At 44.5% G+C, this 17,810-nt stretch overlaps 2 protein-coding genes across 11 annotated transcripts in view; one reads left to right on the top strand and one right to left on the bottom strand.

Moving 5' to 3' along the window:
• APBB2 (amyloid beta precursor protein binding family B member 2) overlaps positions 1-4,849 on the bottom strand; it is a 317,656-nt gene extending 312,807 nt beyond the window's left edge. For 5 of the 10 annotated variants that reach the window (XM_067531222.1, XM_067531221.1, XM_067531226.1 and 2 more), the window contains exons 1-2: positions 4,799-4,841; positions 4,293-4,358 (exon numbers count right to left, since the gene is read on the bottom strand). The gene's annotated coding sequence lies outside the window, so the exon portion shown is untranslated. Of the gene's footprint in view, positions 1-4,292; positions 4,359-4,798 lie in introns of all 10 variants that reach the window. The other 5 variants (XM_067531217.1, XM_067531229.1, XM_067531216.1 and 2 more) reach the window with 2 other exon arrangements.
• Positions 4,850-6,614: 1,765 nt separating this feature from the next.
• On the top strand, positions 6,615-13,528 carry UCHL1 (ubiquitin C-terminal hydrolase L1). The gene is made up of 9 exons (XM_067531187.1): positions 6,615-6,770; positions 6,887-6,898; positions 7,472-7,600; positions 9,769-9,919; positions 11,272-11,357; positions 11,438-11,485; positions 12,119-12,188; positions 12,693-12,751; positions 13,100-13,528. Exons 1-9 carry the CDS (start codon positions 6,738-6,740, stop codon positions 13,184-13,186), a joined length of 675 nt encoding a protein of 224 aa, XP_067387288.1. The 5' UTR covers positions 6,615-6,737; the 3' UTR covers positions 13,187-13,528.
• The last annotated feature ends 4,282 nt before the right edge of the window (positions 13,529-17,810 follow it).

The following is a 17,810-nucleotide window of genomic DNA, read 5'->3' as shown; positions in this document are numbered from 1 at the left end:
ACCTCCACTACTAAATTTTAATTAACACATTAAAGGGATTACCTAGCCCAAAACACTAGAGGTACTCTGAGGCTCACACATGAATTCAACTCTGACATGATCAAAGGATCATGTAGTGGGTACACATGTTAATGTAGTTTGGAGAAAAACAAACAGCATCAGGCCTGATTCGCCACTGCCTTTCATAGTCAATTACATCTCTAAAAAGTGATTAGAGAGCAGATCTAAGATACTAGAAATTTAGAATGGTAGTATCTGAGGACTTGTACACACTAGCCCTTGTGTCAGTATAACTCATATTGCTTGGGGGTATGAAAAAGCCACCCCTTTGAGCAATGTACATTAAAACCAATTTAAGTGCCTGTGTGGACAATGCTCTATTGGCAGGAGAGCCTCTCTTGCCAACATAGCTACCACTTCTTGCGGAGGTGGAGTTATGCCGACAGGAGAGATCCCTGCACTGCTGTAGCACTTCTAGTGTACACTAGCTCTTACTCTCAGTTTCTAATCATCTACGCAGATGTAAATGACCACACAATGTGCAAGGCAGTGGAAAAGCAGGCCCATTTTTTGGCAGAGGGTGAAACAAGGACATTTGATGGGTGTGTGTTTGGACATCGGGACCTTGTCTGTTTACACCATCTGAGACTCTGGCCTCCACTAAATTTCCTGAAGAAATGACATCTTCCCACTACAAGCGAGTAATTGTATTTTTCAAACAGAACATGGAGTTGGGTAGCATATTTACTTTGAAGGGCAGAATAATCTCCATATCCAAGAGGAGAATGGGCTTATCATTAGAAAGGCTGGCCAAGGCTATAGCAAACCAAGAGGAAAAAAAAAAAAAAAAGCCACCCAGGAGCATGTCACACTGCTGAGACGTCTGTCATGACTACACTGTAGTCAGTAATCTTTCAGGATTTGAAGCAATATTTCAATCTTAGCGCCCTTCAAAAAGAAGGCTACAGAAAGCTGCTTTAGGCGTGCATATATTCACTGCTTTTTATTTCTACTTTTTGTCTACTCTTGGACATGCCATAAGGGTCTCCCTTTGTTTAAAACAAACGAAAGGGGGAGGGAGGGAACCTTGATTCTCACATCAAGGATAATTACCATCTGAAACAACCACCATCAAAAGCCTGCAAAGATAAGCCTTGCAGCATGGCCTGAAGGGCAACATATGCTCTGATGAACAGGAAGGAAGAGAGTTTCACAGTAGAAAATCCTTCCTGGTGGCCACCATACCTTCAGTTCCCTCCCTTTTGAGCTGAGCAGTGATTAATTAGATGAGACTAGCAAGGTGCACTCACCTGCTTTGGTAGCAGCCATTACCCGTCTTGGTAACACATGGCAATGCAGAGTTACTTCATCTTATGGTGAACGGATGCAGCAGAAAGAACAGGGATGGGAGAATAAATGCATTCAAAAGGAGTTCATGTCCCGTGGCAACAAAGCCATAGCTAGCTAAGCAAAACTATGGTGAGGAGATGCAGCAGAACTGCAGGACATGTGCCTGGTACTTCTTACACCCATTCCTATGGCTCCCATCATTTAGACCTGAGTGGGATGGAAAAACCTATGCTGATGTAAAATCAAGTAAGAGAAGGCTGGGGCTGGGGAGGATCTTTCCCCAGAAATTTTCAAATACCTAAAGCAATTTCCTGAGCTGTAGTGAGGCTTTAGAGACATTTCAAAGCAGATTGTGGTTTTCTTCATGTATTATTTGTCTTTCCCCTTCAAGGGAAGCATATGCTGGCATTGGTAGATCTCCTTATCCCCTTCCCCCATAGAGGAAAAGACAAGCTGTTGGGAGGATCATCTCTTCTTCTAAAGAAAAGGGGAATAGGAAGAAGACTCCTACAACCAGACACTGCTGCTTTCTTAATCAGGTGCTCCTGCTACTCTGCTTCCTAGCAGAGAGTGGAAGAGTCCCAGAAGTTCAGACACACACTAGCTCCTCTTACTGATTCTTCAAGTTACCCTACACCATGAGACCTCATTTCATCTGTGACAGAGGAAGGGAAGCACGGCTACTCCAAACCTTAGGGAAGGAGAGGTGGGAAGTACTTCCATTGAATTTAGGAAGTGGGTGGGAAAGCTGTTCTATACTACGGTCTCCTTCACTTTAATCCTTGCAACAAAGGGATTCTTAGAACTGCAGGCCAATAAACCAGCTCCCCCGAAAAAGAAGGATGAACAAAAAAAAAAAAACAACAACCCACAAACACTACACGTATAAAAATAAAGTGGGCAAAGCCCAGCAGAAGTGTGGGGGCTATCAGTTTATTGCCCAGAATGCAGCATGTATGATTACCTGCCTTGTGGGCAGGTGGCATGGGTGTACATTTGGTGCAAGCAGCTCATGACCCTCAGAGACAAAATACAGGTTCTTGAGGCCAGAGTGGCTGTCCTGGAGGAGCTAAGGGAGACAGATGTAGATAGGATTTTCCAGGACACAGTAGAGTGATCCCACCTTCACTCTGACAGCATCTGTGCTGTTGAGGAGGATCAAAGTCTTGGGGAAGGGAATCAAACTGGAGTAGAGGGAAACCATCCCATGGTTGGGATCCCCTTTCCAGATGAGGTCATAGTATCCAACACCACTGAGGATACCCCTCCACTGGAGGAGATCCCAGTTATTAGGAAGAGACTGGTAACAGTAATGGGAGATTTGAATATTAGAAATCTAGACAGTTTGATTTGTGATGATCAAGAAAGCCACCTGGTTAATTGCCTGCCAGGTTAAAGGTTGCAGATCTCTGGAGACATCTAAACAGATTGTGTGGAGTGCTAGGGAGGAGCTAGGGGCTGTGGTACATGTAGGTACCAATAACATTGGAAAAGGTAGGAGAGAAGTTGGGAGGCCAACTTTAGGCTACTAAGTAAGAGATTAAAATGCAGGACCTATATGGTAACATCCTCTGAAATGCTTCGAGTGCCACAAGCAGGGCCAGTTAGACAAAACAGCCGGGTATTAAAGCGTGGATGAGACAATTGCGTGGGGTGGAGGGGTTTAAGTTTATTAGGAACTGGAGAACCTTTGGGGGGAAAAGGAGGAGCCTATTCAGGAAGGATGGGCTCCACATAAATCAAAATGGAACAAACTACTGCTATGCTGCTGCCACACCTCACAAGCCACTTCCCTTCTTAGGCCAGTTCATGAGCCCTACACCCACTCCCTCCCAGGACGCCAGGCCTTGAGGTTGAACCCGATTATCCCCTCCCAGAACTTTCTGCCTCCCCTTACCTTACTCCTCCCTGCTGGTGAGTCCCCAAGTGACAATTCCAATACTCTTCCAGCAGATCCTCAGTGTTGAGAGGAGCCACCACGATTTCAGCAGCCCACGGGTGAGGACCTAGCAAATGGCAAACTGCACACAGGAGCCACTATAGCTACCGTGGTGCCGCAACCTCCTGCACCAAATTGCAATGACGCTCAAATTTGGCCAGGCCAAAAAGCCTTGGTGCCACAGGCTGGATAGCATCCCCATCTCTACAGCCTATACACAGGCTTTCTATTAATGAGGATGTAGATATATGTATACAATTTTGAATGGTTTCCTGGGAGCAGTGAAAAGAATGTTTATTATTTGTGTTTTCAAATAAATGTAGCAGATCACCTTCTAGAGATGATGAAACCCTTCTGTGCTGCTTCACCAGCCCTTCAGTTGCCCAGATTTATGCAGGCCCCCTCAAAAGCCCTGACACAGCAAGTGCACTGGAGTAGAGCAGAGACTTGGAGGAGAAGACACAGGTCTGTAGACAATCTGCAAGGTACTACTGTTCAAAAGCAGGCTTAAGGTACACTTTGATCCAGCTCTCAAAAAGGTTGCAATGAGAGGGTGCAATGGTGGCTTACAGATTTATTCAATCTTCCTCCCCTGAGCCAGCTCTGTGCTGTACTAGCTTTTAAGAGGGGCTGCACTAAATCTCACCCTCTAGGTATACTGAGGGCAGCCTATTGATCTGCATGTGTTCTAATTATTTACTATATCTATGCCTCCCCATAGATGCAAAGCTCATCATGATGCCATGTGAACAAGTTGGCCAAGGATACTAGCAATACTGAAAATATTATGAAAGCATACTGAAAGGTCAGTTTAGCTGATGACCTGTTTTTGTAGGCTGGTTTGAGGGATCTGCAGTTATGTAAAAAACCTGATGTATCATGAAACAAAATAAATAGAAAATATTGCTGTTTACTAGCTCCCTAATGGTGTATCACAACATATACCATCCCTGCCTTTCCTCTGACACAAGACATATCAATATTCCTGGAGAAACAAACTTACCACTGGTGTGCAGCTCTCATTCTCCAGTGTCCCTTGGTAACAGCCACTCTGGCACCACGGTGGTGTCTGTTGACAGAAGAGATTTTGAAGCCTCTTTCATGGGATATTAGCATCCCAGACAGTGCCCCATATGACACTACTTATTAATCAAACATCTTCCACACCTCTAGGGCTCCTCATCCATGCCACTCTTCTGTCAGGATAATAGCCCCAACAGTCCTCCCTGGAGTCTCTCAACAACACCAAAATCAATATCTGCTATTCCCTCACATTTGAGTTTATAATCCATTCTGGATATTATACAGCTCTCTATTCTTCTGCCAAAGACAACCTCTGGGAGTCAATCTCCCTAATCTTAGCCTTAACCTGGATCCTCAACACCAGTCATCCTCCAAGATTATTTACCTGTAAATTTGCCCTCTCCCAACCCCCCAAGGACTAGAGTTTAATCACCCTCTTAAAGCACATCTTTTCTCTACTACCAAAAAGAAGCTAAAGAAGCATACCCAAGTCTCCTTACAACCTTCTACCTACTCTGAGCTTCCTTTCTTCACTATTACTATCTACTCTTTCCACAGCTATGCTTCATCTATAATTAAGCTTGACCCACCCTCCAGGTGCAGCCAAAAAGCATTATTGGCCTCCTTGGCCCACCTTAACCCTTTTATTGCCTGGGGAGGGGGGAAAGAGTAGATGTACATACTTCTGATTGTCACTCTGTCTTTTCTCTAACACTTCAGTTGTGTCTAGGGTTGGGCATTTGACCAGTCCAAAAATAATTAGTCAACGGAGTGGTCAAATAATGTAAAAAAAGATCAAATACTTTTAAAGCCATAATGCACTAGAATAGTAACAACCAAATAGTAGAACCAAAAAAAGTGAAAGACTTTATGGTATCCAATAGACTTAGCCTTAGATACTTACACCTAATTATCAAAAATAAGTAACTTGAGTTATTTTAACCCAGAAATATGCAAAACACAGTGAAATGAAGTAGTAAAAAACAGAAAGAGTGTTATGATGCAATCAAAAAGATAGGCCACGGCTCACATCACTGCAGTTTTGTTGGAATATTTGACAGTATTTTATCATGGGCAAATAATGGGCTGTTAGTTGACTGGCATGCCAAACCGGCTCTGGAACTGATTTGAATGACTATTAATATATTGCCGGCTACTAGAGCTAGAACCAATGTTGTGTACTGTCTGAAAGCTTGCAATATCAGCTTTCAAGCAGCATAAACCATTAATTTCTATCTGTAGGAGTTCAAGAAAACATTGTTGCTACCCTCCTCAGCCCTTGAGGAGTGATGTTTGGCTGCACTGGAGGGCAAGAGGAATATGGCAGGTTGTGTCAGTGAGGGAGGAGTCAGATCTGCTTTGCCCTGCATTTGCTTTGCAGTATAGCTTCTTGGCTGGTGACCCAGCTGTCTGGTCCTTCTTTTGGTACCCTTCAGTAGCCAAGGCACTGAGGCAGGGAACTCTAGCTTTTCTAAAATGATGTAAAATAACTCTGGATACCTGCATCAGCAATGAAGTGGTTAATCTGTCCAGTCCCCTCAAAAGCAGCAGAGTTGGAATTTCACACCAGTCTGGGGGCGGCGGGATGAGTGACGTCAGGGCTTGGAAGCTGCAGTGTGCTCAAGTGTTTTTTCCCCCCCTAGGATTTTTATTAACTCTTTGGTTTGGAGGTTCCTTTTTGTCACCTGGCTATTGTGATCAACACAATGGAGATTGTGGACTAGTCGAATACAGACTTCACATGATTGCAAGATAACATCTCTGCCATGTGTTTTTCTAGTGCTGCGTCACAGCACTAGCCTAGAACACAATACACTTCTGTAGCTGTCCCCTAATACGTTAATCCACGATACTTGAGGAATAAATGCTGCATAATGCAGTACGCTACCGCACAGCCCCCGGGTAGGTATGACATCAGCATCACACTAGCCCTCAGGCACACATCCCCCCCGACAAGTCTGCTCCCCTGTTGCTCTTGCTAAACAACACCACGTGTTTTCTGCCTGGCAACGTCCACACAAGAGGATCTGGAGACCTGGCGCGGGGGGGAGGGGGAACCAGCCCTGTACCGCGGCGCGCGCCAGACGCAGCCCACGCCCATGAGCCTCCCATTACCGCACCAGGGAAACGCATCGGAGGGTTTTGCCGATGGGGTGGGAGGTGGGTGGCTGGGACGTACCATTGTTTCTGGGGAGGGGGGACAGCGACGAGCCAAGCGTTTCCCCCTGGATTGGTTTTGCCCCTGCTCCTCCCCCTCCCCCCCTGAAGAGGGCCGGAGTGAGTCAGCCCGGCGATATATAGCGCTGGGCGGGGGCTGTCCCCCTAATTCTCCTGGCTCTGTCCTAGCCTGTCCTGTCCGCAGAGCAGACAGGTCCTTGGCGCCCGTGCCTCAGTGTGTGGATCGCAGGCAGCCCCCGCGTGCACCATGCAGTGGCAGCCCATGGAGATCAACCCCGAGGTGAGCAGGTGCAGCGGAGCAGAGTGTGGGGGGGTAGGGTCGGGGGTCTGGAAGAGGGGGCGGGGCGGGGCGGGCTTGCTGGGGTCTCCCCCTCGCTCATCCGCTTTATCTTGCAGATGCTGAACAAAGTGAGTGGTCGGCCGGCGCCGGAGGAACCGCGGGGCGGTCGGGCCGGAGCAGCAGGCGGGAGCGGCTCCTTCTCGCATCCCTCCATCCCCGCCGGGGCGGGGTCCTGCCATGATGCCTCGGGGTGCAGCCGCCCCGTCGCCTTTCCTTAGGGGGCTGGGCGGACCCGGCGCGCAGGGCAGGGCAGCTGTGGAGGGGGAGAGTGGGGGTGCTGCAGGCGGCTCTTTGTGCGTGGGGGGAGAGGGGGTTGCAGGTGGGTAAGCCCCGTTCAGTGCTGTCGGTCTCCGAAACGAGTCCGCCCCACGTGCGGGGCCGGGCCCGGGTCCCCAGCTCGGCGGCAGGTGGCGCTGCGGCCCCGCGGTTTGTGCTGTGTCAGGCTGGAGGCGGGTGGGGCCGGGCGGGAGGGATGGGCGGTCTGAGTCTCCCTGCGGGTCCTGCAGCCAGGCCTAGTCTTTGTGCCTGAGTGGTGGGCACTGCCTGTGTTGGGATGGGAGGGTGGGCTGGCTGGGGGGGTTCCTGTGTACCCCCACCACTCCTTGGCTGGGTGCCCCCCACCTCATTTCCTCTCCCTGCAGGTGCTGTCCCGCCTGGGGGTTGCCCCTGGCTGGCGCTTTGTGGATGTGCTGGGGTTTGAGGAAGACTTGCTGAGCTCAGTGCCCACACCAGCCTGTGCCCTGCTCCTGCTCTTTCCTCTCACTGCCCAGGTAGGTTCCTGGGATGGGAAGGGGCAGCAGCTGCCATGTGAGGCACCATCCCTATGCAGGGGACACAGCCTGCTGCATCAGCAGGGACCCTTGTTGACTTTCTTCACACCAGAGATTAAACCTACTGCATAGCTGACACTAAAGCGAAACTGCCCTGATCCTCAGCCCTTGTAGGAGGCCCTGGGATACACACAGGAAGCACTCTGGCCAATCTCCTGTCACTGGCGTGTGGCCCACCCCAGCAATGTTATCATGATGTGTGGTGCACTATCACTGATGTTATCACTTGGTGAATCTCTGAAATTTGTCCCCCTTAAAGTGTCATTTAACCCCTAAAACAAACCTGAATAGTTACTGAATGTCTAAATTCTTAGTTACTGCAGTAGCAGCTCTTGCTAATGGCACTTGAAATGTGCATTGCTGTTAATGAACACTTTTCTGCAAAGTCTATAATTGTATGCTAGACCACCTGTTCTTCCATAGGTTTCCCTTCCCTGGAAATCCTTTCTCTAAACTGGGCTTCCCTTAAGTCCGCAGAACCAGATCTCTTTAACCCAAATACTAAGTTGACCTAGCAGGAGAAGTCGGACCAACTCAGAAATACAGCATTCTCTTCTGCAACTCTTTCTGTACTCCCAAACTAAGTTGGCAGCACTGTATCTGGCAGGAAGTGCAACTCAACTGAAGAAAGAATTTACTATTTCAAAGTCAGGAAACACAAGTTCCAAGACCTGATAGCCAGATTTCTCTGACCTGCCTCTGTGTACTAAATAGGCAATGAGCTAGTTCTTAATGTATACACTCTTATTCAAGATAATATCTGAAAGGGGGGGTGCCATTGTTGACATAGTAAACTGAACAAAAATACAGTTAATTCCTTCCTCAACTCCGTATGTGGATACACTGGACTGAAGTGAAATGTGGCTGTCACTGGGCCTTCCTCAGAGGACCAGCAGTCATCTGTTTGACCACGACTGTCTAATTAGAACAGACTCTAGGGATTCTTCAAGGGAAGGATAGCTTTGGGATCTCCAGAAACAGTAGTACTTCTGTTACTGCCTCAAGTTTACAATTCAAAATACTGTACCACTGACAGTAGCAAAGCTCTAATACAAATTGTCAGTAAGGGGGCTGCTCACCCATACGACTTACATGAAGTCCATAACTTGATAAGTAATGGAGGCTGTAATCTTAAATGCACAGTTAACGCTTCAGATTTACTGGAACATGATAGTCACAGAAGAATTGTCTAGACCAGGGTTCAACAAACCTTGGGTGCCAGGTCACCATGGTGCCTAGAAATTTAATTGTGGAGCCTAGTATTTCTCCGTGGAGAGTGGCCACTGCGCTCTGGCCAGGGCACACTGCGTCCATGTGGCAGGGCCAGGAGGGAGCGCTGGGGCTGCCACACCTCAGCCAGGGCAGGGTGCCCCACCTCTGGGCCCACGTTGTGGGAGAGTGATGGGGCTGGGAGGGGAGAGCGGTTGCTGCACTCCAGCCTGGGCACCCCACCGCTGGGTCCATGTTGTCTGGTTCCTAAATTTTTGGGTTGGTGCTTAGCTCCAACGCAAATTTGTCGAGCCCTGGTCTAGACCATGTAACTGGCCTATGCAGTATAGCAAATGAACTGAAAGTTACTGGGAGCCTGGGGAAGATATTCTGGTATAGCTGGTCGTGTAGCTGGCTCAGCTGAAGCTAAGTGCATCTTGAGGGTGAGGAATAGAGGTGGCAAATATAACAATTCCTAATACAAGAAACAACTAAGTCTTTACTGTCTCCAAATACAGGAAATACAGCAGATTAGGGAAGCCAGCTACAAAAAATCCTGGCTCAGATTTAGCAAGCTCTTGACTGAATTGGACAGTAATGAGTCCTTGAACTTGATTTCACATGCTAACTCTTGTCATTGATAGCAGTTTCCTCTAATCTAGGAGGTGAAATACCATACTACAACTTGTCTCATACTGCATATACATTGTGCAGTACTAGACCAATGTCATCCTAGTGGAAGTAAAATCATGTGAGATTTGTTCCAGAAAGCATGGTTTTCTGGTTAACTTCCCTTCTAATGTCTTCCACAGCTGACTGACTTATTTAATCACTTTGTCAAGAATTTTAAGATGTCTAGAAAATAATCATAAACCATTTATCTACTTGCATGTTTGCAGCATGAGAACTTCAGAAAAAAACAGATTGAAGAATTGAAGGGACAAGAAGTTAGTTCCAAAGTATATTTTTTGAAGCAGACTGTGGGCAATTCCTGTGGAACAATTGGCCTGATACATGCAGTTGCTAATAATCAAGATAAACTTGCATTTGGTGAGTATGGATTTTGAACCATTTTTCCCTTGAAAATCTCTTAAAGGGGACTTTCTTATTAGGCCATTCACTGCTCTGGATATTCCTGATCCATTGTAACTAAAGAGATCTTACACTAGCTGCTTAACTTACTGTCTTGCTAAGACTAGGTTTGAGAAGACAAGATCGCGGAATAGAGATCTTTCCTGAACAATTCACTACAAGAAACTTATCAGAAGCCATTGATAGTGTATCTGTCCATAACTGAGTGACCTACACCCACACTGCTCCCTGAGTAGCACAAGGGGGAATATGCTAGTCTCTGAGGCTAGACAGTAATGCATTTTGTACATAGAATCTGTCTCTTGGCACTCCAAATGCTGGGAGATCTGATCTAAAGGTAGGTAATGAGATTCTACTGGAACTAAGCATAAGAATACTGAGTTTGCCTTTGTTTACATATATCCATGTCTGGGGATCTCTATATAGAGAGAATGTTTACCAATTACTGGTGTCAAACACACAAGTTCCTGTTTTTCACAGGATGAATGTAGAGCAATGAAATATACCTTTCCTGGCACTTCAGAAACTCTGAGGCCCTCTAGCAGAAGGGGGCATAGTTGGCTACTGTCCTAGAAGGCTGAACTGTAGGGAAACCTGGTATGATAAACTTGGCATGGCTAGTAACTGGAATACATAGACTCCATTCACTTTTTTGCTCAAAGCAAAATTAGTTAGGAAAGTGACTAAAATAACTGTTTTTTCAAATTGATGGTGCTATTTATGTTGGGTTTCATGTTCCCATGAGTTGAAAGCAGCTGGATTGTAAACTGGCTCATGCACCAAAAGCATCTTCAGCGAGATCAGGGAGAAATTCTGTCCCCTTTAAAGACAAAAGAAAAACTTGGTCGAGCTTTCCTGAAGTAGGAGCTAAAATAAAAAGCTTAACTCTAGCATTAAACTGGGAACTGAACTAAACACTAATTCTAAACTGAGCAGTCAATGTGGAAGTCCCTTTTGGGGGGTGGGAGGAGAGAGTAGAAAACTCCTGTGACACCAGCTCTGCAAAGCTGATGCCACAGAATATAATGGCACTCAGTCACTTATCAGATGCAGCAGTCTCCTGTGGCATATGGTGACTCATACATGGCCTAGACCTAAAATTAAGTTTACAGCTTAAGTATGTTGCAATACAATACTAAGTGCTGAAGGTAGCATGTGTTTCTAAACCTGAGTGTATAGGGCATCCTAGATAGTATGTATAGTCATATGTAAACTATAGGCTATTATACAAACTAATATAGTTTGAGTTGGATTCTGTCATAACCCATATAAGAAGATTCATTGTGTAACCATGGTAAACTCTTGCACAGATGATGGATCAGCCCTGAAGAAATTTCTCAAGGAAACAGCTGATTCTTCTCCTGAAGAAAGAGCAAAACACCTTGAAAATAACAAGGTATGAGAGTCACTTGACTGGGCAAGTCTTATTTGCAGTTAACACTTGAGGGTTATTAATCTGTATCTATTTCTCTTCAGGCTATTCAGGAAGTCCACAATGCTGTTGCACAAGAAGGCCAATGTCAAGTAAGTTTTGCACATAAGACTTAACTAATCATGATGGTAGGGACTATATTTCTGTAATAGGTGGGAAAGAGAAATTCCTTATATCAAAACAATCCAGGTCATGCTGATTCTAAGCTTGCTCTAGCTTGACAACACTGCATTATGCCATCCTTCTCTGTAAAATGGCAAACATGAAAGTAACAGAACTTTAACTTTCACAAGACTGAGTAAAATTTTCAAAAGCTACTAGTTACCCAAGTCCATTTTAAAAATTGGGTCTGTCTTAGTCACTTAGAGGATTTCAGAGAACTTCCTCAGTCTGATTTAGAAGTTCAGCAAAAACTACCATCTCCTAATTGGATCAGCCTGAAAGTCAATAGCAGAGAGTCTTAGTCCTATTGCTGACCTAAGCTATTAGGTTATTCTACAATCTTTTAGATGAGTTTTTTATCTCCTGTCTCCTATTCCCTACTTATAAAGGTACTGTAAACATGTTTTTACAAATCACATCTAGGTATAAATACTCTTGTGCTCCACAAATGCAGAGCTGGACCCAGATTTTTCCATCAAACCGGAGCCCAAAAGAACTAATTTCATAGGCTGGCTTAGTTTGCCATTAGATAGAGCTATCTAACTGCTCTCTTTTCTCTCCAGGTAGAGGATGATAAAGTGAACTTCCATTTTATTCTGTTTGTCAATGTGGATGGACACCTGTATGAATTAGGTAGGGTTACATAAACATATCTATTTGGAGTAGGCTGATGTTGTAGCTAGCTATTTAATTCTGGCTTTACTTCAGTAGCATCATGGTGAAGGTAACAAAGCTTGTTTGTGATCAACACTTGGCCTCTTCTAGGTCTTCAAGTAACTAAGTCCCAGTACAACCCCCATTCTCTGACTAGAAATAACCACTCTCAGATATTGGTTTTAGGGTTCCTTCTGACTGTTTCCCCTCCCAAAGGACTAGACTTCTCAATGTTCCAGGTTCTCCACAATAATACTAATTTGCCCCATTAAGTTCCATGCTGTGGCCACACCTTTTTTTTTTTTTTTTTTAACCAACCCTATTTCCAATTAAGGAATCCCGCTCTGTTATAGTAGCTCTTCAGTGATTAGGAGTGGTGGGTTCAGGAAACAGCTGTCTACAAACACCAAAATCAGACAGCATAGCACTAATATGGGAAAAACCCAAACTATACTGTCAAATAATGAGGTGATTTCTTTATAGATGGGCGCATGCCATTCCCTGTAAATCATGGAGACACTTCAGATGACTTGCTATTGAAGGTAGGTTTTCATTTACTTCAGTTATGAGTTCATGACATCTCTAAACCTCGGGATTCTAAAACTGCATTTCTGCAGCATGCCCTCTTAAAACTTAAGAGTTGGGCTGCTAGCACAGCAGTCACTTGGTCTGAAAAGCCTCAACTAATTACTAGCTGCTCGGTAGCATAGTAAGCAGATGCTACAGGGCTAGGTCTAAAACTCTCTAGCTAACAAATACACTTGGCTTAACAAGGATGTCACCCTGATTCTCAGGTGTTTTTATAACATTCTTTCTGGAGAATATTGCATACTGGCTGAGTTACTACTGCTGCCTATCATGAATACTAAATAAGAACTTGTCTCTTTCAGGGTTCTGCCAAGATCTGCAGACAGTTCACAGAACGTGAGAGAGGAGAAGTTCGCTTTTCTGCTGTGGCTCTCTGCAAGTCAGCCTGAGATGCTGAAGAGGAGTTGAGGAAGGCAGTCTAATAGCACACCAGTAAATGCGGTCTCTAAACTTTTCATTGCTTCAGTGCTTGTTAAACACAGCTGGTTTGGCCAATTTAAACAGTTCTGCAGAACTATTTCCACCTCCAATATATACAAGCAATGTCAGGAGCTTAAAATAATAAGCTCAACTCTATATGAACTGTTCAGACAACTCCACTGTCTGAATTCTTAGGCCTTGACTCTTCACGTGTTCAGTAAAATGCTTTACATGACTTGGTTAACCTGTGCCTGTAAGTTGTTTGTGATTTCTTGTATTAAATAGGCTAAATAAACTCTTCTGCTGTTAAAGTGACTAGATTATTCTTTCAGTGTGGATCTTAATACCAGCAGAGTTGAGAGTAACCTGACTGCACACTCAAAGTAGGCCTGATAATAGTGTAGCCAGCAGAGGGCAATGAGCTATAATAAATAAAATAGCACTTCAACTAGAACATGAACTACAGGCCCAAAGCATAAACATTGTTACCCAAAGTTTAAATTAGTGGTCCAAAAGTACAGGCCAAATATCCATTTTAGAGCTGTTCTCTACATTTTCAAAGGCCACAGCAGGATGTTTCATTGTGTGGCCTAAAGCCTCCATCTGTGATAATCATTGGATATGTACATACCTTGGCTAGAAGATGAAATACAATGCAATCATTACCTTCTGAGGAAATGCTGTATCTGTCCTACCAGTTACGTTACTTTGTCATACCCCAAGCCCTCTAAGTCACACCAGTGTGGACAGTGCTCAGTCAGCAGGAGAGCTACTACCAACATACCTATTGCCACTCACAGGGCTGGAGTGATTAAGCCAATGGGGGAGCTCTTCTGTTGGCTTACGGCAGTCTGTATATAGCTATGATCAACTCTAATGTGTGGTGGGAGGAGGGCAATCTACACCAGTAATAGCTTGGGAATTCCAGCAGTGTGTAGATTGACTTGTAGTACAGCTAAGTAGTTTACTTTTTGTCATTTTTAAATGAATTCAGAATGACAGGGTGCGTGTGGTAAGCTTTTACTGGACAAAGGTCTGTCTTTTGAAGTAAGACTAGCAGCTGACAGGTTAGTAAGATGGCTGTAGTTCACTACAGATGATGGAAGAAATGCTGCAGGGGCCTCAAGGCACATCACTTTTCCTCATTAAAACCTTCATTCCTAGGAACGCAGTTTTCTTAGATTGGCCACCAAGTTAGTCTTCTAACTACAGAAGGCTGATATGTATTTACAATGCCTAAGTTTCTTGCTGTGGAAGAGACCTACTTCATTAAGCAGCCAGGCGTGATGTTAATGCTGGGGTGAGGAAGACTTATCAGGGTTCTCACTGGTACTGTTGTGTATGTGTGTTGTATGTCTAAAACTCAAAACAGCAAGAGGAAAAGCAATACATTCCCTTTCCTGAAAGGAACAACTTAACATGTTATCTATACCCAATAGTCAAGCTGTGGTTGCAAGACCTTCATTAGAAGCAATCTAGTCTCCATTATTTTTCATTTACATGAGTCCTCAAAACTGATGTTTTAGTAAGTGGGGAGAGGAAGTATAAAACAGTGGGCAAGAAAGGGTTAGGATAACTAATCCAGGAAGGTAGGCTTGTTTGGGGAAGGGGCTGTGAAATGAACAGTAAAAATCTAGGCCTGAATTTCCCTTAAAGGAAAAGAAGATAGGATTGCTTCAAAGAGTACTTCCTGGTCATCTTTCTCTGCTGTCTATCTTAAACTTTTCTAAGACCTAAGACTTTTCAGTCAGTCTAATTCTTGTCCTCCTATCTTTGCCTATTCTACTAAACTTATTCTTCCAGTCTTCCTCTGTACCCATTAAACTCTGCCTTAACTACCTCTATCTTCTTGCTAATCTTGTGTGTGATACCAGCCTTACCCACCTGTTTCCTTGTTACAATCCTATCTAGATGTATATAAAACCTTTCTGTTTCTTTAAAATTTTGCCTACTGTTGATCTCTGGTTATCACAGGTTTCTAATGCTTAAAATTAAACCCAGACGTGTGTTGGGTTTTTAATCCCTGACACCCTGTATGGTTTGGATGTCGGTGTAGTCAACTTCACTCTTTATGCTCTTACCTTGTAGTTGAGATCAGTAGGGCCACTCAACATGAAATGCTCTTTAATTATGCTTCTAGGAACAAGGAGAAGAAAAGATCAAAGTATCTCTTGCATTAAGCAGTCTAACTTCTGCCCTTCTGAAGGTGGTAATTCATCTAGTAAGGGGGGGAAATGGTTTAAGCACCCCTCTTTTCAGTTATGGGGGCAATGTAGGATAACTCCTGAAAATTCACACTTTGAAGCCATGAGTAGTGACATCAAGTGCCCCCTACAGTTCATTTTTCAGAATGCTGCAGTTTAACTCGGGAAGAAATTGTATAAAAGTGAGAAACTCTGCAATAGATATGCTTTAGTCAAGCTTAAGTAAAAATCTCCAAAGTGGACATGCACCAGTCTGTGTATTGAGAATTTGTAACCGGCTTGTACTATCTGTCAGGATGAGACTGCTTGATTTAAATCCTTTTTCATTTGTATAATTTAGATTGATTTTATTTTTAAGTGGCCAACTCTAATCTCTTAGGCCTACCACTTATCACTTAAAATCTACCTTTATGTACTTAATAAATCAGTTTTATATTTGACCTAAAACACAAGTGAATGGGAAATCTGCTCAGGTTACAAAGGCTGGTGCATGTTCACTTTCCTTTGAAGAAGTGGTGAACTGAATAATGAATTTACACTGGCCAGGCTTCTGACAAGTTCAAGATGGTACAGTTCTGGGGTGCAAGACTGAGGAGGTGGGGGGAATTGGCTTCTTCTATATTGTTGGTTCATGAGTGGCTAGGGAAAGCATTCATGTAACTCGGGTGGGTCCCTGTCTGTGTATGTGCAATACCTGCTGGAGGTGGGTAGCTTGCTAACATCACAGTGTGAAAGGCAGCCCAGGTAAACATTCCTGCAATCTAGCTGGATGTGGGGTTCCACATGCTGTTGGATGAGGTGATAACACCACTTGGAGGCGTTTGTTGCTTGTCACCAGCAAGGCATTGTGAGAGACAGCCCAGGTTGGAGAGTTAAGGGGGCACAGCCGTCCCACAGTTCTAGTTTGCACCCTGGGGAAACCTGTCACACTATGCAATAAATATGCATTAGTTAAGCTTAACTAAAAATGTCCCATACCTGAACATTTAGTGCACCTTATCCCTTTCACTTATAAATATTTGGGAGAGATGAACATTCATTGCTTGATATTATTGGTTCACATACATTGATACAGAAACAAAGTACTTACAACAAATTTGATTGAAAGATTATTTGGTTGCACTGTAGATCTTGGGAATCTTCCAGCATGAAATGCTATTTTGTAAAGTAAAGATTTCTAGAAAATGGGTCACCTCAGGCCACTCAAGTCATTTTGAAGTGGTCCATGATGCTCACTTCATTTAAAAAATTATTTCCAATCTGAGCCCTGGTCTACACTTACCTGGAAATTCAGCAGTAGTCGATGGGAGTTACGCAAGCTACACAGACTCCCGTTGACTGCTGTGCTTCCCTTCTGCACGCCGTCTTCACTGCACTGTGCCAACTGGACGCAGCGCTATGCCACTTGAGGGGGGGCTTGCCTACACTTACCTCTGAGATTCGGCGGCAGTTGACCGGAGTTACGCAAGCTACGCAAAAACCTTGCGTAACTCCCATCGACTTCTCTGCTTCTGTTCTGCGTGCCGTCTTCACTGCACTGCGCCACTCGAGAAGGTGGTCTTAATACGTCGATTTCTGGATCGACTGAGTGGGTCTTCACTGACCACTCAGTTGATCCAGAGAAGTCGATCTGATGGCAGCGACTTTGCCGCTGTCAGTGTAGCCATAGCTGGGGTGCATTTACTGTGTCGACTTCCTGATTGATTGAGTAGGTCTACATTGACTGCTCAATTGATCCAGAAAGATCGATCTGACGGCTGTGACTTTGCTGCTGTCAGTATAGACATACCCTGCGTGAATGACAGCATCCCATTCTGCTTGGTATTACTGAAAACTTTTGGTAGGTGGAGAGAAGCAGGGCTAGTGTGGTATCATCATTGAAGTCACCATATTTGCTTTCCTTTCATAGGTTATGAACTATCCTTTTTGCCTCTGTGCCATGCCTGCCAACTGAGTGACTCATGCTGCCTAGCAACAGAGATGTGCATGAAAGGAAGGTGCATGCAGTGTGAACCCAGAAGAATTCCAGGAGCACAAAGTAGTCAGATGAACAGGAGGATGGAGGGAGAAGTATAGAGCCAGGACACCCATTTAGTGTACTTGTGGGAGCATGCTTTTATCCCCATTCCAAGCTGTATTAGTGCAACAGCTTTCTTGTTCCCTTAATAAAAAATAAACACATTGTGTTTGCAGTATTTCTGACTGAGCCACAAAGGTTATCTCAACAGCTAGACACCTCAATCTAGCAGCTACATGGTAAAACATAATTGATATCCCTAGGTGGTTTTTTTTTTTTGCAGGGAAGCTCTTTGATCATTTTTTATCTAGCAGTGGAAACAAACATCAAGGCTGTTCTAAACTAAGGCTCTAATCCATTTACATACTTGCC

Source organism: Emydura macquarii, unplaced genomic scaffold, assembly GCF_026122565.2.
Source record: "Emydura macquarii macquarii isolate MOO-44397 ecotype Brisbane River unplaced genomic scaffold, CSIRO-AGI_Emac_v2 contig_3128, whole genome shotgun sequence".
Lineage (NCBI taxonomy): Eukaryota > Metazoa > Chordata > Testudines > Chelidae > Emydura > Emydura macquarii.
This window is presented reverse-complemented; position numbering and strand designations above follow the sequence as displayed.